The sequence below is a fragment of the Pristiophorus japonicus genome, chromosome 19 (assembly GCF_044704955.1).
Source record: "Pristiophorus japonicus isolate sPriJap1 chromosome 19, sPriJap1.hap1, whole genome shotgun sequence".
Classification (NCBI taxonomy): domain Eukaryota; kingdom Metazoa; phylum Chordata; class Chondrichthyes; family Pristiophoridae; genus Pristiophorus; species Pristiophorus japonicus.
The window spans coordinates 53208612-53231414 of NC_091995.1; the positions used below are offsets into that span (position 1 = coordinate 53208612).

Below are 22803 nucleotides of genomic sequence, written 5' to 3' on the forward strand. Positions count from 1 at the left end.
CCAGGAAATTTTGGTAAATTACAACCAGTGCATCCACTATACCTGCCGCTACTTCTCTTAAGACCCTAGGATGCAAGTCATCAGGTCCAGATTTATCCGCCTTTAGTTCCATTATCTTACTGAGTACCACCTGTTTAGTGATTGTGATTGTGTTAAGTTCCTCCCCGCCTATAGTCCCTTGACTATCCACTGTTGGGATATTGTTTGTGTCCTCTCCCGTAAAGACTGATCTAAAATATTTGTTCAAAGTTTCTGCCATCTCCATGTTCCCCATTACTAATTCCCTGGTCTCTTCCTCTAAGGCACCAACATTTACTTTAGCCACTCTTTTCCTTTTTATATACCTATAGAAACTCTTACTATCTGTTTTTATATTTCGTGCTAGTTTACTTTCTTCTCAATCATTTTTTTAGTCATTCTTTGCTGGATTTTAAAAGCTTCCCAATCTTCTGTCCTCCCACTATTTTTGGCCACTTTGTATGCCCTTGTTTTTAATTGGATACTGTCCTTTATTTCTTTAGTTAGCCACGGATGACTATCTTTTCTTTTACACCCTTTTCTCCTCACTGGGATATATTTTTTGAGAGTTATGAAATTATCTCTTTAAATGTACGCCATTGTTCATCAACCGTTCTACACTTTAATCTATTTTCCCAGTCCACTTTAGCCAACTCTGCCCTCATACCTTCATAGTCTCCTTTATTTAAGCTTAGTACGCTGGTTAGAGATCCAACTTTCTCACCCTCCATTAAACCAAGGCCCCGTCTACTCTTTCAGGTGGATGTAAAAGATCACATAGCATTTTTTGATGAAGAGCAGGGGAGTTGTCCCCGATGTCCTGGCCATTATTTATCCCTCAATCAACATAACGAAAAAATACAGATTATCTGGTCATTATCACATTACTGTATGTGGGAGTTTGCTTGTGCACAACTTGGGTGCCGCGTTTCCTACAATACAACAGTGACTACACTGCAAAAGTACTTCATTGGCTGTAAAGCACATTGAGATGTCCGGTGGTCGTGAAAGGCGCTATATAAATCCAAGTCTTTCTCGACTGTGTGAATGAGCCTGTGTTCAAGGAGGGTTGGTGACAGCCTAATGGTTTTATCACACACCGAATCACCCACATGGGTGTGATGATGCCTTAGGAGGTACGTGTGATGCCCTCACACCTGAATGCTTTCTCATCTGTGTGGACAAGCCGGTGCCTTGGAAGGAAGAATTGGTGCACATGGTATGCTTTGTGTACGATCGGCCTCCCACCGCCGTAAAAGCATCGACAGCGCATGATTGAAGATGATGTTGTGAAGGCCATATAGGAAAGAATGCAGTTGGAAAGTCCTTCCTTGCCATAAGATTGCCATAATTTGGATAATAAATGTGGTAGGAATTTTTTTTAAAGGAGTCTTTAATTATTAATAACTTTGATTTATATAGCGCCTTTAACGTAGTAAAACATCCCAAGGCGCTTCACAACAATTTTACAACACATTAGATATTGACCATTGAGGGAAAGAGAGCAAATGCGGGAGAAGGAAGTGTAAAAAGAGGTTAAAAGCTCGGGTCTGAAGCAGCAGTCAAAATGCTCACACGTTTAACACAGGTGAAAAAACTAAAAAAAAGATTGAAATTACATTGTAAATAATACAATAAGGAATATACAATAATAAAATCAGTACAATAAAGATTAATTATAATTCAACAATTAAATATATACCATAATTATAAATTAAGTTAAAATGAGAAAATCAGCAATTAAAGCAAATTAAATCAATTATTAGCTTTCTTTAAAACTCATTCAATGTCCAGTGATTCAATTAAGATGGAAGAACCAATCACCATCCCCCATCTTTGTGATGTCATAATTGTCTTGTTTTTTATTTCTCATTTTGTCCCTTTGACAGGACCTGTAATAGATCCAGGCTCAAGCTGCCTCCGTTGTCAGGGAGACGCTTATGTTTAAAACTCCTTCCAGCTGCTCCAGGCTCGCGCTGCTTAATTAAGGATAAGTTACCACATATTTAGCCAGAGAAGAGGTAGAAGTAGCGAGCATGGATTTCAAATGGGACACGCAATGCTTTCAGGAGGTAGCAGCCATGGTAGATGGGTGAAATGCACTGGAATGTAGTGTACATGGATTTTACAAAAGCCTTCGACAAGATACCACACATAAAATTAACCTTCTCTAACAAGGGGAAGGATGGCAAACTGGTTAGAAAGGAGAAAAGCGAGGAGATAGGAGCAGTGCACTCAATGGCAAGTACAATCATATGGTGTGTAAAAAGGGTATTGGTCCTGAACCCACTAGGCAAAAATTGGGGCTTCAATTTCTGGAGTGCACACAAAGGAGTTTTCGTCATTAATGGCTTCCTGATGCAGCGCGTTGCAACATGTTATAGGCGCTATATAAATGCAAGTTGTTATTGATCATCGCATCTTTCAACATAATGCCTGCAGTTACCAGCAAGCGATGAAAAGTGGTTAGAAGCTGGTAACCACTGTTATGATTCAGGTTTTCGCCCAACAGTCTGTATTCAGCCATGAACTCATTGAATGGCGGTGCAGGCTAGAAGGGCCGAATGGCCTACTCCTGCACCTATTTTCTATGTTTCTATGTTTCTATTCGTGTTCAGAGTACCATCCATGGGCAGTTCCCCACCTCCTACTAAATGCAACGGAAACCTCGTGGGTGAAGAGAATAGTCATCGTGAACAACATCATCACCCGTCTCCGCCCTGCCTCAGCTCATCCGCTGCTGAAACCCTCATCCATGCCTTTATTACCTATTCCAACGCACTCCTGGCTGGCTGCCCACATTCTACCTACATTGGCTACCAGTTAAAAAATGCCTCAATTTCAAAATTTTCATCCTTGTTTTCAAATCCCTCCATGGCCTCGTCCCTCCCTATCTCTGTGATCTCCAGCCCCACAAGCCCCCCGAGATCTCTGCGCTCCACTAATTCTGTCCTTTTGAGCATCCCTGGTTATAATCGTTCAAACATTGGTGGCCGTGCCTTCTGCTGCCTGGGCCCCAAGCTCTGGAACTTCCTGCCTAAACCTCTCCGCCTCTCTATCCTCTTTCAAGACACTACTTAAAATTTGACCAAGCTTAGGGTCATCTGCACTAATTTATACTTATGTGACTTGGTGTCAATTTTTAAATTTCATTAATTACTCCTGTGAAGCGCCTTAGGACATTTCACAATGTTAAAGGCACTATATAATACAAGTTGTTGTTGAAGCAGGAAGAATTACAAACGTACTCGGTTATTTTGCAACAGAAGACATGCAGGCTGCCCAGCGTGTATTCCTACCTGTTTCAATAGGTAAAAGGAAAAAATCCCTGCTGACAGACCTTATAGTTTAGGCTAAAGCTAAAAACACATTTATTGGAGGTTGTAAATTTACAGTCAAATACACAGCAACACGGTATTTAACTTACACCAATGTTCTAAACTACTTTCTGAAACCAAGAAAGAATTTCAAGTTGCTTATGAGTCCGTTTGAAGAGTCCTTTAACTGCATCTTGAGTAAACATAATACGGAGTGCTGTTCCATGCCATGAAGTATGGCTACCCAGTTATAACCAACATTTTCTTTGTTGTCAGACCATGATGGATGGGGCACATCCTTCTTGTTGATCCGTGGCTCAGTGGGTAGCACATTCGCCTCTGAGCCACAAGGTTGTGGTTCCAAATCCCACGCCAGACACTTGAGCACAAAGCTCTCGGCTGTCGCTCCAGTGCAGTGCTGAGGGAGTGCTGCACTGTTGGAGGTGTCGTCTTTCAGATGAGACATTAAACAGAGGCACCGTCTGCCCTCTCAAGTGGAGGTAAAAGATCCCACGGCATTATTTCGAAGAAAAGCAGGGGAGTTATCCCCATAGTCCTGGCCAATATTTATTCCTCAATCAACATAACAAAAAAAACCATATAAACTAGTCATTATCACATTACTGGTTGTGGGAGCTTGCTGTGCGCAAATTGGCTGCCGTGTTTCTCACATTACAACAGTGACTACACTCCAAAAGTATTTCATTGGCTGTACAGTGTTGTGAGACGACCTGAAGTTGTGAAAGTTGCTATATAAATGCAAGTTTTTCTGTCTTTCTTTTCAAAACATAACTAGTACACCACAGTATTAATCTTAAAACAACTACTTTCCCAGAAGGAAAATCACTGATGGGTCAGCCATTGTAAGTAACGGCTGTCTGCTTCTCAACAGCAAACTTCCAAACATTGTCTGAAGTGCTTGAGTGAAACGATGTCGTCCTAATGGAGACCTGTCTTCAGGCTGTTCCACAAGCAAAAGCAGACAGCACCTTTCAAACTCTATGCTCACTCCAGGTATCTAGTGTGGATTGTCTACACTGAACCCTCACTCCTAGACTAAAGGAATTCCTTCAGAATCTTCCCTCTTCATGCTCCTCCTCTGGATGGATGTGTGTCCTGCTCACCTCTGATCATCCTTCCCTCTCTGTATTTTGCCTCTGGTCACTGCTCAGGCCCTCCTATCAGCAGCTGGGCTGAGATCAGGAAACTCCCCATGTCCATGATGGTGCCGAGTCACATTGGACCTATTCTTACAACCCTTCCGCCACTCCACTTTCTGTCTTTCGGATGGGACGTTAAACCGAGGCCCCGTCTGCTCTCTCAAGTGGAAGTAAAAGATCCCACGGCACTATTTTGAAGAAGAGCAGGGGAGTTATCGGGGGTGTCCTGGCCAATATTTATCCCTCAACCAACATAACAAAAAACAGATGATCTGGTCATTATCACATTGTTGTTTGTGGGAGCTTGCTGTGCGTAAATTGTCTGCCGCATTTCCCACATTACAACAGTGACTACACTCCAAATGTACTTCATTGGCTGTAAAGTGCTTTGAGATGTCCGGTGGTCATGGAAGACACTATATAAATGGGAGTCTGTCTCCTTTCCACGGCGCGCACAGTCGGTACGCGTTCACTATCACCGAGGGTGAGCTACTGAAAGACAGCTTCAGCCTGTAGACCCTGCCCTGGGCAAGAGACGCAGCCCTTCAGTGGAGGGGGGCGGGGGGAGGGGCGAAGAGGCAATGGATGGGGGGAAGGTAGGACGAAACAACTAAAGGTCACCGGCATCATTGAGCTGTCTCCTTCCAGCCATTTCACGTGGCTCACTTCCTACGGGGCTTTCCTCCATACGGGTCTTTCTCTGGCTGATTTCTCCCCTCCCTGGCCACAGGTGCAAAGACCAATTGCAGTATCCCTACTACTGCCTCTGGAATAGACCCTCCCCCACACGAGTGTGTTGATGGGTCAGCATTTGAAGCCTTTCTGACCCGTGGAAGATTTGATCAGTTTCTTGCCCAAAGTCAGAGTGTGTGAATCACTTGTACAGATGCTGCACAGGGAAGGGTTCCCAGCCTGTGTGGACACATTGCTCCTGCAGGAGGGACGGGAGTCTGGAATGACTCCTTCACTCTGTGGACGTCATCATAGGCAGTCCCCCGGAATCGAGGAAGACTTGCTTCCACTCCTGAAGTGAGTTCTTTGGTGACTGTACAGTCCAATACAAGAGCCACAGACCCTGTCACAGGTGGGACAGACAGTCATTGAGGGAAGGGGTGGGTGGGACAGGTTTGCCGCACGCTCTTTCCGCTGCCTGCGCTTGATTTCTGCATGCTCTCGGCGATGAGACTCGAGGTGCTCAGCGCCCTCCCGGATGCACTTCCTCCACTTAAGGCGGTCTTTGGCCAGGGACTCCCAGGTGTCAGTGGGGATGTTGCACTTTATCAGGGAGGCTTTGAGGGTTTTCTTATAGCGTTTCCTCTGCCCACCTTTGGCTCGTTTGCCGTGAAGGAGTTCCGAGTAGAGCGCTTGCTTTGGGAGTCTCGTGTCTGGCCTGCCCAGCGGAGCTGATCAAGTGTGGTCAGTGCTTCAATGCTGGGGATATTGGCCTGGTCGAGGATGCTAACGTTGATGCGTCTGTCCTCCCAGGAGATTTGTAGGATCTTGCGGAGACATCGTTGGTGGTATTTCTCCAGTGACTTGAGGAGTCTACTGTACATGGTCCATGTCTCTGAGCCATACAGGAGGGCGGGTATCACTGCAGTCTTGTAGTGGTGTGACGTCTTCATACTGTTAACAGCTCTCTTGTCAACACTGCATCTCCACAGTTTCTCACCCTTGTGGATGGCGGGAGAGGTTCGAGACACTTGCTGAAATTTGAGATGGTGCACTGGAACCACTGTGTGGAGGGGCAAAACAAGAAACCTATGCAGCTCATTGGAGTTTAGGCGATCTTATTGAAACGTATAAGATTCTGAGGGGGGCTTGACAAGGTAGATGCAGAGAGGATGTTTCCCCTTGTGGGGGAATCTAGAACTAGGGGCAATCTCAGAATAAGGGGCCGCCCATTTAAAACGGGATGAGGAGGAATTTCTTCTCTCAGAGCGTTGTAAATCTGTGGAATTCTCTGCCCCAGAGAGCTGTGGAGGTTGGGTCATTGAATATATTTAAGGTGGAGATAGACAGATTTGGAATGATAAGGGAGTCGAGGGTTATGGGGAGCGGGTAGGGAAGTGGAGTTGAGGACAAGATCACATCGGCTATGATCTTATTAAATGGCGGAGCAGGCTCGAGGGGCCGTATGGCCGACTCCTGCTCCCATTTCTTATATTATGTTCTCTGAAGCTCTGCACTTCCTGAGGACGTGCTGGTCTCCGAGAGGGGGCTCTTGGGTCAACCGCCGGCTCCGTTGCAAAGCTCACGCTGCAAACTGTTGCTCCCCTGTGTGTGTGCGCTGATGCACCAGAAGGGAGGATGACTGAGTGAAGGCTTTGTGGCAAAGCTCGCAGCGGAAGGGCCTCTCCCCAGTGTGAGTGCGTCGGTGCACCAGCAGGGAAGAGGAGCGCACAAAGGCTTTCTTGCACACCTCGCAGCTGAAGGGCCGCTCGCCAGTGTGGGTGCGTTGGTGGGCCCGGAGGTTGGGCAGCTGCGTGTAGGCCTTGTCGCAGAGCTGGCACTTGAAGGGCTTCTCGCCGGTGTGGGTGTGCCGGTGCACCTGCAGGAAGACCAGCTGGGTGAAGGCCTTGTCGCAGAGCTCGCAGCGGAACAGCTTCTCGCCCGTGTGGATGCGCCGGTGCACCCGCAGGTTGGAGGACTGCGAGAAGGCTTTGTGGCACACCTCGCAGCTGAAGGGCCGCTCGCCGGTGTGGGTGCGCTGGTGGACCTGGAGGTTGGAGGACTGCGAGAAGGCTTTCTGGCACACCGGGCACTTGAAGGGCCGCTCGCCGGTGTGGGTGCGCTGGTGAACCTGCAGGAAGACCAGCTGGGTGAAGGCCTTGTGGCAGGCCTGGCACCGGAAGGGCTTCTCGCCGGTGTGGGTGCGCTGGTGGATCAGAAGCTGCGTGGACTTGGCGAAGCCTTTGTGGCAGGCCTGGCACCGGAAGGGCTTCTCCCCGGTGTGGGTCCTGCGGTGCTCCACCAGGCACAGCGAGCGCCTGAAGGCCTTGCCGCACACCTCGCAGGCGAAGGGCTTCTCCCCCGAGTGGATGCGCCGGTGCTGCAGCAGGGTGGAGGACTGCGAGAAGGCCTTGCCGCACACCGGGCACTTGTAGGGCCGCTCGCCCGAGTGCACCCGCCGGTGGCTGACCAGGAAGGCCGGCTGGGCGAAGGCCTGCTCGCACACCTCGCACTTGTAGGGCCGCTCGCCCGTGTGCACCCGCTGGTGCTCCCGCAGGCGCGAGGACTTGGCGAAGCTCTTCCCGCAGGCCTGGCAGCCAAAGGGCCGCTCGCCCGTGTGGCCGCGGTGGTGCTCCAGCAGGCCCACCGAGGTCACAAAGGCCTTGCCGCACAGCTGGCAGCCGAAGGGCTTGTCCCCCCGGTGGGCCCGCTGGTGCACCCGCAGGGTGTACGACTGCGCAAAGCCCTTGTGGCACACCTCGCACGTGTACGGCTTCTCCCCCATGCAGCCACCGCCCTCGTGCCCCGGGGAGGCACGGCAATTACTCACTGCGGGGGGGGGGGGGGGGGCTTCGTCCAAACGCCCTTTACCCTGGAAATGGCCCGGTCCTGGGCAGGCGTGTCCGTGCGCCGTGTAGCAGCAGGCACAACCTCACCGGGCGACTTGGCGCACTAGCTCGCCGGGGCCCCACCTGTCAAATCGTCACTCGCGCCCGCCTGCCGCGGCCGAGCCTCCCGAGGCGCCGTCTTTGGGCCAATACCCGCTGCTGCTCAGCACTTTCGCTTTCGAGAATGAACCAGAGTTCTCCTGCTCGAGTGGTGTTAACGTGGAGCTGTTCCTTGGCTGACGGGTCAGGTTGGATCAGTGGTGTTTATCCTCCCGGTAATCTCTGTACAAAGTATGGTCTGTAATACGCTGCAATATTTCTGTAACAAGATGGAAAAAAAAATTACTTTTCCTCCAATTCTCTCCCCCCAACCCCCCCCCCCCCCCCTCTGTTGGAGGAGACTGCCCGACTGGGAGAGTCTGCAGCTCATTCAACCATGGAGAGCGTTGCAGCCAAGCCCCGTATACCCTCACTTGACAGCCACTCTTTAGAAACATAGAAACATAAAAAATAGGTGCAGGAGTAGGCCATTCGGCCCTTCGAGCCTGCACCGCCATTCAATAAGATCATGGCTGATCATTCACCTCAGTACCCCTTTCCTGCTTTTTCTCCATACTCCTTGATCCCTTTAGCCGTAAGGGCCATATCTAACTCCCTCTTGAAGATATCTAACGAATTGGCCTCAGCAACTCTCTGCAGTAGGGAATTCCACAGGTTCACCACTCTCTGAGTGAAGAAGTTTCTGCTCATATCAGTCCTATATGGCCTACCCCTTATCCTTATACTGTGACCCCTGGTTCTCGACTTTCCCAACATTGGGAACATTCTTCCTGCATCTAACCTGTCCAGTCCCGTCAGAATTTTATATGGTTCTACGAGATCCCTCTCATTCTTCTAAACTCCAGTGAATACAGGCCCAGTCGATCCAGCCTCTCCTCATATGTCAGTCCTGCCATCCCAGGAATCAGTCTGATGAACTTTTGCTGCACTCCCTCAATAGCAAGAACATCCTTCCTCAGATTAGGAGACCAAAACTGAACACAATATTCCAGGTGAGGCCTCACCAAGGCCGTGTTCAACTGCAGCAGGACTTCCCTGTTCCTATACTCAAATCCCCTAGCTATGAAAGCCAAAATACCATTTGCCTTCTTCACCACCTGCTGTACCTGCATGCCAACTTTCAATGACTGATGAACCATGACACCTCGGTCTCGCTCCACCTCCCCTTTTCCTAATCTGCCGCCATTCCGATAATATTCTGCCTTTGTGTTTTTGCCCCCAAAGTGGATAACCTCACATTTATACACATTATACTGCAGCTGCCATGAATTTGCCCACTCACCTAACCTGTTCACGTCACCCTGCAGCCTCTTAGCATCCTTCTCACAGCTCACACCGCCACCCAGCTTAGTGTCATCTGCAAACTTGGAGATATTACACTCAATTCCTTCATCTAAATTGTTAATGTATATTGTAAAGAGCTGGGGTCCCAGCACTGAGCCCTGTGGCACCCCACTGTTCACTGCCTGCCATTCTGAAAAGGACCCGTTTATCCCGACTATCTGCTTCCTGTCTGCCAACCAGTTCTCTATCCACGTCAGTACATTACCCCCAATACCATGTGCTTTAATTTTGCACACCAATCTCTTGTGTGGGGCCTTGTCAAAAGCCTTTTGAAAGTCCAAATACACCACATCCACTGGTTCTCCCTTGTCCACTCTACTAGTTACATCCTCAAAAAATTCTAGAAGATCTGTGAAGCATGATTTCCCTTTCATAAATCCATGCTGACTTAGTCCAATCCTGTCACTGCTTTCCAAATGTGCTGCTATTTCATCTTTAAGAATTGATTCCAACATTTTCCCCACTACCGCTGTCAGGCTAACCGGTCTATAATTCCCCGTTTTCTCTCTCCCTCCTTTTTAAAAAAGTGGTGTTACATTAGCAACCCTCCAATCCATAGGAACTGATCCAGATTCGATAGACTGTTGGAAAATGATCACCAATGCATCCACTATTTCTAGGGCCACTACCTTAAGTACTCAGGTCCTGGGATTTACCGGCCTTCAATCCCATCAATTTCCCTCACACAATTTCCTGACTAATAAGGATTTCCTTCAGTTCCTACTTCTTGCTAGACCCTCGGGCCCCTAGTATTTCCGGAAGGTTATTTGTGTCTTCCTTCGTGAAGACAGAACAAAAGTATTTGTTCAATTGGTCTGCCATTTCTTTGTTTCCCCATTATAAATTCATCTGATTCTGACTGCAAGGCACCTATGTTTGTCTTCACTAATCTTTTTCTTTTCACATATCTATAGAAGCTTTTGCAGTCAGTTTTTATGTTCCCAGCAAGCTTCCTCTCATACTCTATTTTCCCCCTCCTAATTAAACCCTTTGTCCTCCTCTGCTGGATTCTAAATTTCTCCCAGTCCTCAGGTTTGCTACTTTTTCTGGCCAATTTATATGCCTCTTCCTTGGATTTAACACTATCCCTAATTTCCCTTGTTAGCCACGGTTGAGCCACCTTCCCCGTTTTATTTTTACTCCAGACAGGGATGTACAATTGTTGAAGTTCATCCATGTGATCTTTAAATGTCTGCCATTGTCTATCCACCATTAACCCTTTAAGTATCACTTGCCAGTCTATTCTAGCCAATTCACATCTCATACCATCGAAGTTACCTTTCCTTAAGTTCACGAGACCTAGCTCACTGGATAGTGATCAGGAGGAGGCACTGCCCAGTTTCTTTAACCCTGCCCTAGCCCAGGAACCCCACTAGTGCCTAACCTGACTCAACTCAACTAAAGGTTGATGGGCTCAACCTTTCTGACTGAGAATTCATTTATTGGCTCAAAGTCTTTTTTAATGTTATGGGAGACACACATGAATGATTTTCGTCAAAATTAATTTCATTGACAATTATTCTTCGTTATAAAATGCTGTTGTTACAGACTATGGAGAAAAGTTGCATTTTACTGTGCAGTAAGGCTCAGTAACACACCGTGTAGTACCGCCTTAGATAATGTCCTTCACCTTCACGCTGCCAATATCGTTCAACAAAAACTTCTATTTATATAGCACCTTTAAATTAGTAAAATGTAACAAGCTGTTTCACAGAAGCGATTATCACACAAAATTAGACACCGAGCCACATAAGGAGCTACTAGGACAAATGATCAAAACCCTGGTCAAAGAGGTAGGTATTAAGGAGTGCCTTGAAGGAGGAGAGTGAGGTAGAGAGGCGGAAAGGTTTAGGCAGTGAATTTCAGAGCTTGGGGCCCAGGCAGCTGAAGGCACGGCTACCGATGGTTGAGCAGTTATAATCAGGGATGCTCAAGAGGGTAGAATTGGAGGAGCGCAGACATTTTGGAGGGTTGTAGGGTTGGAGGAGGTTACAGAGATAGGGAGGAGCGAGGCCTTGGAGTGATCTGAAAACAATTTTAAAATCGAGGAGTTGCCAGACGAGGAGCCGACGTAGGTCAGTGGGCAATGGGTGAACGGGAATTGGTGCGGGTTAGGATAATTTTGGATGAGCTTAAGTTTATGTAAGGTGGCAGATGTGAGGCCGGCCAGGAGAGCATTGGAATAGTCGAGTGTAGAGGTGACAAATACATGGATGAGGGTTTCAGCAGCAGATGAGCTAGGGCAGGGTCGGAGTTAGGTAATGTTACAGAGGTGAAAGTCGGTGGTCTTAGTAATGGCGTGGATATGTGGTTGGAAGCACATCTCAGGTTATGAACAGTCTGGTTTAGCTTCAGACAGTGCCCAGGGAGAGGGATGGAGTAGCTAGGTAATGGAGTTTGTGGGAGGGACCGGTATTTAGTTGGGAGGTAATTTCTGCTCACCAGTACTGGATGTCAGACAAACAGTCTGACAATTTAGAGACCATGGAGGGGTCGAGAGAAGTGGTGGTGAGGTAGAGCTGGGTGCCATCAATGTGCATGTGGAAACTGACACCGTGTTTTGGATGATGTCACCAAGGGGCATCATGTAGATGAGAACTAGGAGGGGGCCAAGGATAGATCCTTCAAGGACACCAGAGGTAACGATGCGGAAGTGGGAAGAGAAGCCGTTGCATGTGATTTTCTGGCTATGATTAGATAGATAAGAATGGAACCAGGCGAGTGCAGTCCCACCCAGCTGAAAGATGGTGGAGATGCGATGGAGGAGGACTGAGTGATCAACCGTGTCGATGGCATTCTTTCTCCATCTCTCCCTCGTCACGTAGATTGGAAAACTGCAAATGTAACGCCCCTATTTAAAAAAGGGGGCAGACAAAAAGCAGGAAACTATAGACCAGTTAGCCTAACATCTGTGGTTGGGAAAATGTTGGAGTCCATTATTAAAGAACCAGTAGCAGGACATTTGGAAAAGCATAATTCGGTCAGGCAGAGTCAGCATGGATTTATGAAGGGGAAGTCATGTTTGACAAATTTGCTGGAATTCTTTGAGGATGTAGCAAACAGGGTGGATAAAGGGGAATCAGTGGATGTGGTGTATTGGGACTTCCAGAAAGCATTTGACAACGTGCCACATAAAAGGTTACTGCACAAGATAAAAGTTCACGGGGTTAGAGGTAATATATTAGCATGGATAGAGGATTGGCTAACTAACAGAAAACAGAGAGTTGGGATAAATGATTCATTCTCGGGTTGGCAATCAGTAACTAGTGGGGTGCCACAGGGATCAGTGCTGGGACCCCAATTATTTACAATCTATATTAACGATTTGGAAGAAGGGACCGAGTGTAACGTAGCCAAGTTTGCTGACAATATAAAGATGGGAGGAAAGGCAATGTGTGAGGAGGACACAAAAAATCTGCAAAAAGACATAGACAGGCTAAGTGAGAGGGCATAAATTTGGCAGATGGAGTATAATGTTGGAAAGTGTGAGGTCATGCACGTTGGCAGAAAAAAAATCAAAGAGCATTATTTAAATGGAGAAAGATTGCAAAGTGCTGCAGTACAGCGGGAGCTGGGGTACTTATGTATGAAATATAAAAGGTTAGTACGCAGATACAGCAAGTGATCAGGAAGGCCAATGGAATCTTGGCCCTTATTGCAAAGGGCATGGAGTATAAAAGCAGGGAAGTCTTGCTACAGTTATACAGGGTATTGGTGAGGTCACACCTGGAATACTGCGTGCAGTTTTGGTTTCCATATTTCCGAAAGGATATACTTTCTTTGGAGGCAGTTCAGAGAAGGATCACTAGGTTGATTTCGGAGATGAGGGGGTTGACTTATGAGGAAAGGTTGTGTAGGTTGGGCCTCTACTCATTGGAATTCAGAAGAATGAGAGGTGATCTTATTATGAGGGGGCTTGACAAGGTGGATTCAGAGAGGATGTTTCCACTGATGGGTAGACTAGAACTAGGGGGCATAATCTTAGAATAAGGGGCCGCCCTTTAAAACTGAGTTGAGGAGGAATTTCAGAGGGTTGTAAATCTGTGGAATTCACTGCCTCAGAGAGCTGAGGAAGCTGGGGCATTGAATAAATATAAGACCGAGATAGACAGTTTCTTAAACTATAAGGGAATAAGGGATTATGGAGAGCAGGCAGAGAAGTGGACCTGAGTCTATGATTGGATCAGCTATGATCGTATTAAATGGCGGAGCAGGCTCGAGGGGCCGTATGGCCTACTCCTGCTCCTATTTCTTATGTTCTTATTATCAAATGAGTGTAGTTTATTAATGATCACAGGGCAAGAAGGCATGTGTTTGTGTAAAAAGTGACTGATTATTTCCAAAATTTGTGTCACAATCGCTTAATAAATATAATGGACATGCTGAAAATATCTGTTTCCATGCACAAAGCTAGTTCTTTCTCTATACAATAACAGTACCATGGCTTTTGTCGCATTATTGCTTCCCCTTAGAAGGGATTCTCGGGGGTGACTGTCGAGCTACTGACGAGATAACCCATGTGTATTCACATTGATTGTAACCTCTGCGATGGCCGATGAGAGAGTCGTCTAACTGCAGCACATTGCTCATGGTCACAAACCCGCAGTTTTGTCCCATACTGCATTTAACCAGGGGAGTGGATTGTGATAGGAATGTACTGTGAAGCTTGTAAAAAGCGTCTACAGGGTTGTAGTAATACCCGCTCTCCAATATGGATCGGAGGCATGGACGGTGTACAGAAGACACCTCAAGTCGCTGGAGATATATCAACAACGATGTCTCCGCAAGATCCTACAAATCTCCTGGGAGGACAGGCACATCAACATCAGTGTCCTCGCCCAGACCAACATCCCCAGCATTGAAGCACTGACCACACTCGATCAGCTTCGCTGCGCAGGCCACATTGCCCACATGCCCAACACGAGACTCCCTAAGCAATTGCTCTATGCGGAGCTCCTTTACAGCAAAGGTGGGCAGCGGAAACGTTACAAGGACACCCTCAAAGCCTCCCTGATAAAGTGCAATATCCCCACTGACACCTGGGAGTCCCTGGCCCAAGACCGCTCTAAGTGGAGAAAGTGCAGCCAGGAGGGCACTGAGCTCTTCGAATCGTAACGCCGCAAGCACAGGCAGCGGAAGGAGCGTGCGACAAACCTGTCCCACACACCCCTTCCCCCGGCGAATATCTGTCCCACCTGTGACAGGGTCTGTGGCTCTCGTATGGGACTGTTCAGGCACCAAAGAACTCACTTAGGGAGTGGAATTCGAGTCTTCCTCGATTCCGAGGGACTGCCTATGATAATGATGAAGCATGCAAAGATTCAGCTCGATCTTTACAGTGCCCGTATCACAACATATTTTTTCCCAATCATTGAGTCCTACAACACAACAACAGCTCGAGGCTGCTCCTCCCCTTTGATCACTGACCTGACTCAGTGCGACCTATAGCCCTGCCTGACACATCAGTGTAGGCCATAACTCACGGTACAATCTGCACTGGCTGGAACAGACATCCTGTGCTCAGCTCACGAACGACATCGGAGCCCAGCTTGCTCCGCGCTGGGTTGGCAGTGCATAATTCGAATGAGCTTTTGTTTTTAAACGACGGCACCAGCGTGGATTTGGGCCCTTTGTGCGGAGAAAAAGTTGTTATAGCGCTAACAGAGCATTCTCGCGGCGCTCACGGGGAACTACGCTCAGCGCCACGCTCAGCACAACAACGTCACGCTGACCGCCTCATAACGTCCCTCACCTTCTTACATAGAAACATAGAAATTAGGTGCAGGAGTAGGCCATTCGGCCCTTCGAGCCTGCACCACCATTCGATAAGATCATGGCTGATCATTCAATCTCAGTAGCCCTTTCCTGCTTTCTCTCCATACCCCTTGATCCCTTTGCCATAAGGGCCATATCTAACTCCCTTTTGAATATATCTAACGAACTAGTTTCTTCGAAAGGGGAAGGCCGCTGCAAACTCTGCAGCCTCTTTCTGGCACCCACTGAGCCGCCAGGGAGGGTGTTGGCCGGGTCCACATGTTGGCGGTCTGGCCACACCAGCAGCCGCCATTTTCGGGCCGACAGACAAAAGATGGCGGCCGCCTCGTTAACAACTCCCCTTTAAGAGTAGTCGGGGCGCCCCAGACACCACAGCTTCTCGCACCATGAAGCTGTTGCTGGCATCGTACCACGCCGACCTGGTGTCCCGCGGGGCAATTTCCCCCAAGGGGTCCAAAGGGGTCGGCACGGGGCAATAAGGGGTCAGTGCGCATGCCGATGACGTCATCACCGTGCGTGCGCCGCGGTGGTGCGCTAATGGCGGCTCAAACCCCACTGGGTGCTCATCCGTTCGCGTCGATGTGGCTGTCACGCCCAGTGCTAACTTTAGCCCACCGCTGTCGCTGGCCGGCGGAGATAGCTGGTCCTGCGCAAAGGTGCAACATCGGCCCCATCACCTCAGCTTGCTGGCCAGATCCTCTGGCTTGGATGCTGTTGACAGGTTCGATTTGCTCAGGGGGCAGCGCCACAGTTATAATTTGGAACAAAGCTCTGGTTAAAAACCCGATTCCCCAGGAACACGGAGAGGTGCTCCTTTGTTTTAGTTCCACAGCGAGTAATGCATCCTCTGCAATTGGATCAGGGCTCCGAGGGGGAGGGGATCGGAGCGTGGGGGGAGGAGGGGATCGGAGCGTGGGGGAGGGGAGGGGATTGGAGCGTGGGGGAGGGGAGGGGATCGGAGCTTTGGGGAGGGGAGGGGATCAGAGCTTGGGGGAGGGGAGGGGATCAGAGCTTGGGGGAGGGGAGGGGAGGGGTTCGGAGCGTGGGGGGAGGGGAGGGGATCGGAGCGTGGGGGGAGGGGAGGGGATCGGAGCATGGAGGGAGGGGAGGGGATCGGAGCGTGGGGGGAGGGGAGGGGATCGGAGCGTGGGGGGAGGGGAGGGGATCGGAGCGTGGGGGGAGGGGAGGGGATCGGAGCGTGGGGGGAGGGGAGGGGATCGGAGCGTGGGGGGAGGGGAGGGGATCGGAGCGTGGGGGGAGGGGAGGGGGATCAGAGCGTGGGGGGAGGGGAGAGGGATCGGAGCGTGGGGGGAGAGGAGAGGGATCGGAGCATGAGGGGAGGGGGATCGGAGCATGGGGGGAGGGGGATCGGAGCGTGGGGGAGGGGGATCGGAGCGTGGTGGGAGGAGAGAGGGATCGGAGCGTGGGGGAGGGGAGGGGATCGGAGCTTGGGGGAGGGGAGGGGATCGGAGCTTGGGGGAGGGGAGGGGATCAGAGCTTGGGGGAGGGGAGGGGATCAGAGCTTGGGGGAGGGGAGGGGAGGGGCTCAGAGCGTGGGGGGAGGGGAGGGGGATCGGTGCGTGGGGGGAGGGGAGGGGGATCGGAGCGTGGGGGGAGGGGAGGGGGATTGGAGCGTGGGGGGAGGGGAGAGGGATCGGAGCGTGGGGGGAGAGGAGAGGGATCGGAGCATGGGGGGAAGGGGATCGGAGCGTGGGGGGAGAGGAGAGGGATCGGAGCGTGGGGGGAGAGGAGAGGGATCAGAGCGTGGGGGGAGAGGAGAGGGATCGGAGCGTGGGGGGAGAGGAGAGGGATCGGAGCGTGGGGGAGGGGGATCGGAGCGTGGGGGGAGGGGGATCGGAGCGTGGGGGGAGAGGAGAGGGATCGGAGCGTGGGGGGAGGGGGATCGGAGCGTGGGGGGAGGGGGATCGGAGCGTGGGGGGAGGAGGGGGATCGCAGCGTGGGGTGTGGTTCGGGGTCGGAGCGTGGGATAGGGTTCGGGGTTCGGGGTCGGAGCATGGGCAGGGTCGAGAGGAGGGAAGCAGCCCTCGGCTTACTTTAGCTGGAGGGTTCTCCGAGGACTGACCAGCCACAGTTAAATTTGAAATATTGGTAAAATCTGAGGCACGGCAGCCTCATTATAATCCTCATCATCATAGAAAGTCCCTCGCAATCGAGGAAGACTTGCTTCCACTCTAAAAATGAGACCTTAGATGGCAGAACAGTCCAATACGAGAGCCACAGTCCCTGTCACAGGTGGGACAGATAGTGTTGAAGGAAAGGGTGGGTGGGACTGGTTTGCCGCACGCTCTTTCCGCTGCCTGTGCCTGATTTCTGCATGCTCTCGGCGACGAGACTCGAGGTGCTCAGGGCCCTCCCGGATGCACTTCCTCCACTTAGGGCGGTCTTTGGCCAGGGACTCCCAGGTGTCGGTGGGGATGTCGCACTTTATCAGGGAGGGTGCCCTTTAAACGTTTCCACTGCCCACCTTTGGCTCGATTGTTGTGAAGGAGTTCCGAGTAGCGCGCTTACTTTGGGAGTCTCGTGTCTGGCCTGCGGACGATGTGGCCTGCCCAGCGGAGCTGGTCAAGTGTGGTCAGTGCTGCAATGCTGGGGATGTTGGCCTGGTCGAGGACCCTCTGAATGGGCGACCCGCCTCCTGGGCAGCGATTGGTCGCCCGCCTCCCCGACACGCGACCATTAAAACTGGAAGTGGGTGGGTTGGAGTGAGGATTCAGTATTTTAACACTTTAACCTCCCACACAAATTCCCCCAACAATCTCAGGTTTCCTGCCCAAATCACTCAGAGCCGAGCATATGTTTTGCCCCATTCAAAAAGCAGACGCCAACAAGATTGTATTTCTGATTTATAACTGATTACATTTAATTTCATTAAATGAATGGTTGCCGAGTTAGAGGCTGGAAATTCCATATTTTGGGGGTTTATTGTACCTGTTGTACTCTAGATATCTTTGACTTTGATTGCAGCTGAGCTCTCACTCCCTCCCTCCATCCCGGGGAAGAATTTCACTTGCCCTGATATCTGGGTAAAATTCATACCATGCCCAGGTAATGAACCCTTGTCCTCTCCTGAATTTTCACAAACCCTGCTCGGCTTCGAAAGGTGGGAGTGTAACACTACACTGCCCCTTGTCTTGGGCTTTAACTGACCGACATATTGATTAAACACTAACAGAACAAGTGAACAGTATCGGAGAACAAAAGGGGGTGAAATTACCCCTCTGGGAAAGGCCCGTTGGTACAAAAGGGATTCCGCCCAGGCACCAAGGCCACAGCCGCCCTCCCCGGAATTGCCCTCAGTGCTTGGCGGGCGAAAAGGGGTTTGCGCCGCGCCCCACGATTGTCGCTCCGGCGCAAGCAGGTGCTCGCGGACCCCTTTATCGACCGTTGTGGCCCGCTGGGGAAATTGCCCCGCTGGGCCCAAGACTGGCATGGGGCGATGCCAATGGCAGCTTTCGAGGCCGCCACTAAAGGGAAGGTGGTAGTGCCGCGGCCGCCATTTTTTTTGCGTCAGGCCGGCTTTTAAGTCGGCACACCAACGCCGACCGACCCGCCAACTTGCAGCCCGGTCGGTACCCCCTCTTGGACCCGGCCAAAACCTTCCTCGGTGGACGCCAGGGAAGTGGCTGCAGAGTTCGCAGCGGCCCTCCCCTTTACAACGTTGTGACGTGCTCAGCACAGCGCTGATCATCGCGCCCCGATAACACCCCGCTATCGGAAGCAGGGTGTCTCGGCTGGGGGTAGAACCTCTGGCCCTGGCACTGTTTCAGCACTTCATTCGAATTGAGTGCCCAAAACCGGGCGCGGAGCAATTTCACCCCCGATAAATAGCGCCCCTCTCCTGTGTCAGAATGAAAAATCAGTTATTTCCTTACCGGGTGGTTCTTTTATTTTTCTCACCATCTGTGGAAGCTTTCTGAGCTGACGGACGCTGTGAGGTCGCTCAAACTCTCTTCAAAGGCTACTGGCAGTCAGTGATTTGAAAAAGACAGGCTGTTAACAGAGAACAGGAGCAGAATTTAAATAGCTGGCTGCTCAATTGAAAAGAACTGTCAAACTAGCATGTGAACGTCACTCAGGATTTTAACTCGGAGGCAGGACAGGGAGCGGTCGGGAAGCCCAGGAGAACGGGGTTTCCCTCAGACCCTCCCGAATTTAACGGCAGGGCCCCATGAACATTGTGCTTCTCTGTTAGCCACCTGCACCCAGCCAGATTGGGAGGCTGGCCAGCTGTCAGGCGGGTAGACCTGTGGCACGAGGCCGCAGCTGGGGAGCAGAGCAGGGGGAGGGAGCGAGGGTTCGGAGGCTGGGGGAGGGGGTGTCGGGGGCCTGGAATCGCAGATCGGAAGGCCAGTGGGGGCGGAGGCGGGGTGGGGGTGGGTTGTCGAGAGCCGGGGATTGGAAAGCCAGAGGGTGGGGGAGGTTGGAGATCAAGGGGGGAGGTCGGAAGGTTGAGGAGCCGATCTGAAACTGGGGGTCCGGAATGCCAGGGCGGTGTTCAGAGAGCGTGGGATCGGAGGTCGGGAGTTGAAAGACCGACGGAAGGAGAACGGATGGCTCGGGGACGGGGGAGGTGAGATTGGAGGTCTCGTGGGCAATTTTGCCCCTCATTTTTTTGGGGGGGGTGCACAGCCCCTTTAAGGGGCCATTCACAGTTCCGTGCATGCACAAAATTTCACCTTGGAAAAGTCAGCCCCGCACAGATGAGAGGGAAAACGTTGTTCATGTGGGAGGGAAATCAGAAGGGCTGGGGGTGTCTGATCGTCAGGGAGGTGGGGGGCGTGGGGAATGGCGAGGCAGCTATGTTAGATCCAGCAGGTAAGTGGGCTTGGAAATTGGATCGTGCAGTCCCTCGCCTTCCTTGAGAGTCCAGGTTCCCCGAGGCCTGGGATACCTGCTCGCCCAGAATTAAATTTAAAATGTTGCCCCAAAATAAGGTGTGCAGCCTCATTATAATATTTAAAGCTTCAAAGCCTCCTTGATAAAATCCAACATCCCCACCGACACCTGGGAGTCCCTGGCCAAAGACTGCCTAAGTGGAGGGAGTGCATCCGGGAGGGCGCTGAGCACCTCGAGTATCATCGCCGAGACCATGCAGAAAGCACGCGCAGACAGCGGAAGGAGCGTGCGGCAAACCAGTCCCACCCACCCCTTCCCTCAACCACTGTCTGTCCCACCTGTGACAGAGAATGTAATTCCAGTATTGGACTGTACAGTCACCTGAGAACTCACTTTTAGAGTGGAAGCAAGTCTGCCTCGATTTCGAGGGCCTGCCTATGATGAAAGTGCCAACCTGCCACCTGGGAGTGGATTGGCCACCCGCCTCTGTCCCTTACCCGGTAAAACCAGAGGTAGATGGGTTGGGGGGAGGTGGACAGGGTAGTGGGCTTGGGTCGGTATTTAGATTCCTAACTCTTTAACTTCCCATCCGGCCCAAACCCGCCCCATTTTGGGGGGTTAAACCCCACCCCACCATCGAATTCACCAGTTCTGACCCAGGAAAAAGCGACAACACAAATGAATAAAAAAGCCGAACTCTGCAAATGCTGGAAATCTGAAGTGAAAACTGTAACACCCCATCCACCAGTGCTGTCCACAGAGGCCGGCCGCCCTGCTGTGTGATTGATGCCAGCTATTTCCATTTCTTGTGATTTTGGTGTCGCTGACGAGACTGGCATTTACTGCCCATCCCGATATACCCGAGTGGGCAGCTGAGAGAGTCAACCATGTTGGTGTAGGACTGGGGTCAAGTCTAGGCCCAGGCTCGCCCTGGTTATAAACAGATGTATTTACAGTAAACTAGACAGTATCAGACTTCCCTATACAGCAGGGCTCCTCACAGAGAAATGTCTCACTGAAAATGGATTCCCCTCACAGGCAGGACACTAAGAATCCTCAGACCCTGTGTACCTCCCAGATAATCACACCTCACCTTCCCATTTTCAGCATTGACTCCTGAACAAAACCCAGCCTGTAAATCAGGAGAGAAATGCTGTGCACAAATCCCAGCTTCCAGTAAACACCTTCAATATCCAACACTCAGCCCCAGCCTGTCAGTGCAGCACAAAGCAGGGAGTAAGCAGGCCAGTCAGCTGGATCCTCTCACACAGCACAAGGGGCATTTCTGTCCCCTTCCTGTTCCCCCACAGGATAATCAGACTGCTCTGAACATTACTGTATAAAAGCTGTACAAACCCCATACCTGCCCTCACCGGCTCCACGGCGCTCACTTTGATTGCAGACCCAGGCAGGAACTGAAGCTGCTACAAAGAAAGGGAGGAGATGTTCCTCAAATGACTGACACCATTGTTAGCCAGTCAGGGGCTGCAATCCAAAGAGAAGCCTCCCGCAGGGGAAATGCCAATCACAGATGCCAGCCATTCGGTCTCAGTTAGGTGTGGGACTTCCCCCTCACACAGCAACAGGCAGTGGCATTGTGTAAACAACAACTTATATTTATATAGCGCCTTTAACGTAGTGAAACGTCCCAAGGTGCATCACAGGGATATTATGCGATAAAAAATTTGACACCAAGCGCATAAGTAGAAACTAGGTCAGGTGACGAAAAGCTTGGTTAAAGATGATACGTCCTTACTATACAGTATAAATGAACACGAGGCCCATACTTGAGAGAAGGTCACTCTGTGACCTGTCCTTTATTTCCAGCACTGAAGTGATGAAGGTGGGTGGAGCTTCCCTTTTATACCTGAAAGTCCAGGTTAGGAGTGTCTTCCACAAGTTCACCACCTAGTGGTCATTGTTCTCACAGTGTACAACTTAGGTCAGCTTATACATGGGTTACAATGCTGGTTGAATACATGACATCACCTCCCCCCCAAAGTCTTATTGGGATCACAGGTTAAGTCTCTCTGGTGGTTTACGCTCCCTTGTAGAGCGCCTAAGTTGGGGCTCCGGTTGTTGGGCGCTGGCCTGAGTGTCTGCTGTTTGCAGTGCCTCAGGCCTGTCCGGACTGCCCACAGTGACTGGGCTCTCCTCCCTTTGATTCCGGTGTTCGGTCACCTGTGGTGGAGTGAACTCTATGTCGTGTTCTTCCTCTGCTTCTTCTATGGGGTTGCTGAACCTCCTTTTTGTTTGATCCACGTGTTTGCAGCAGATTTGTCCATTGGTCAGTTTAACTACCAGAATCCTATTCCCCTCTTTGGCAATCACAGTGCCTGCGAGCCATTTGGGCCCTGCAGTGTAGTTGAGGACAAAGACAGGGTCATTTACATCACATTCCTCTCGCATTCCCGTCATGGTAGTCACATTGTGACTGACGCCTGCTCTCAACAATTTCTTTCATGGTGGAGTGTATAAGGGATAACCTGGTTTTGAGCGTCCTTTTCATTAGCAGCTCTGCGGGTGGAACCCCTGTGAGCGAGTGTAGTCGGGATCTGTAGGCCAACAGGAGGCGTGATAAGCGGCTTTGTAGGGAACCCCCTTGGATTCTGAGCACCCCCTGTTTGATTATCTGCACTGTTCGTTCCGCCTGGCTGTTTGAGGCCGGCTTGAACGGTGCCGTTCTGACATGGTTAATTCAATTGCCTGCCA

The 22803-nt window shown here is 50.7% G+C and overlaps 1 protein-coding gene across 2 annotated transcripts; it reads right to left on the reverse strand.

Moving 5' to 3' along the window:
• Positions 1–3347: 3347 nt before the first annotated feature.
• Positions 3348–21541, reverse strand: LOC139229855 (zinc finger protein 235-like). 2 transcript variants are annotated; one of them, XM_070861477.1, is made up of 4 exons: positions 21455–21541; positions 19128–19245; positions 14887–15087; positions 3348–8374 (listed from the first exon to the last, which is right to left on the reverse strand). In XM_070861477.1, the coding sequence occupies exon 4, from the start codon at positions 7950–7952 to the stop codon at positions 6750–6752; it is 1203 nt and encodes a 400-aa protein (XP_070717578.1). In that variant the 5' UTR covers positions 7953–8374; positions 14887–15087; positions 19128–19245; positions 21455–21541; the 3' UTR covers positions 3348–6749. The 2 variants fall into 2 exon arrangements, with proteins under 2 accessions (XP_070717578.1, XP_070717579.1); XM_070861478.1 differs by lacking the exon at positions 14887–15087.
• Between the last annotated feature and the right edge of the window lie 1262 nt (positions 21542–22803).

Bases quoted from the DNA above. Each gene is read 5' to 3' on its own strand.
- LOC139229855 (XM_070861478.1), bottom strand. From the start codon at position 7,952: ATGGGGGAGAAGCCGTACACGTGCGAGGTGTGCCACAAGGGCTTTGCG.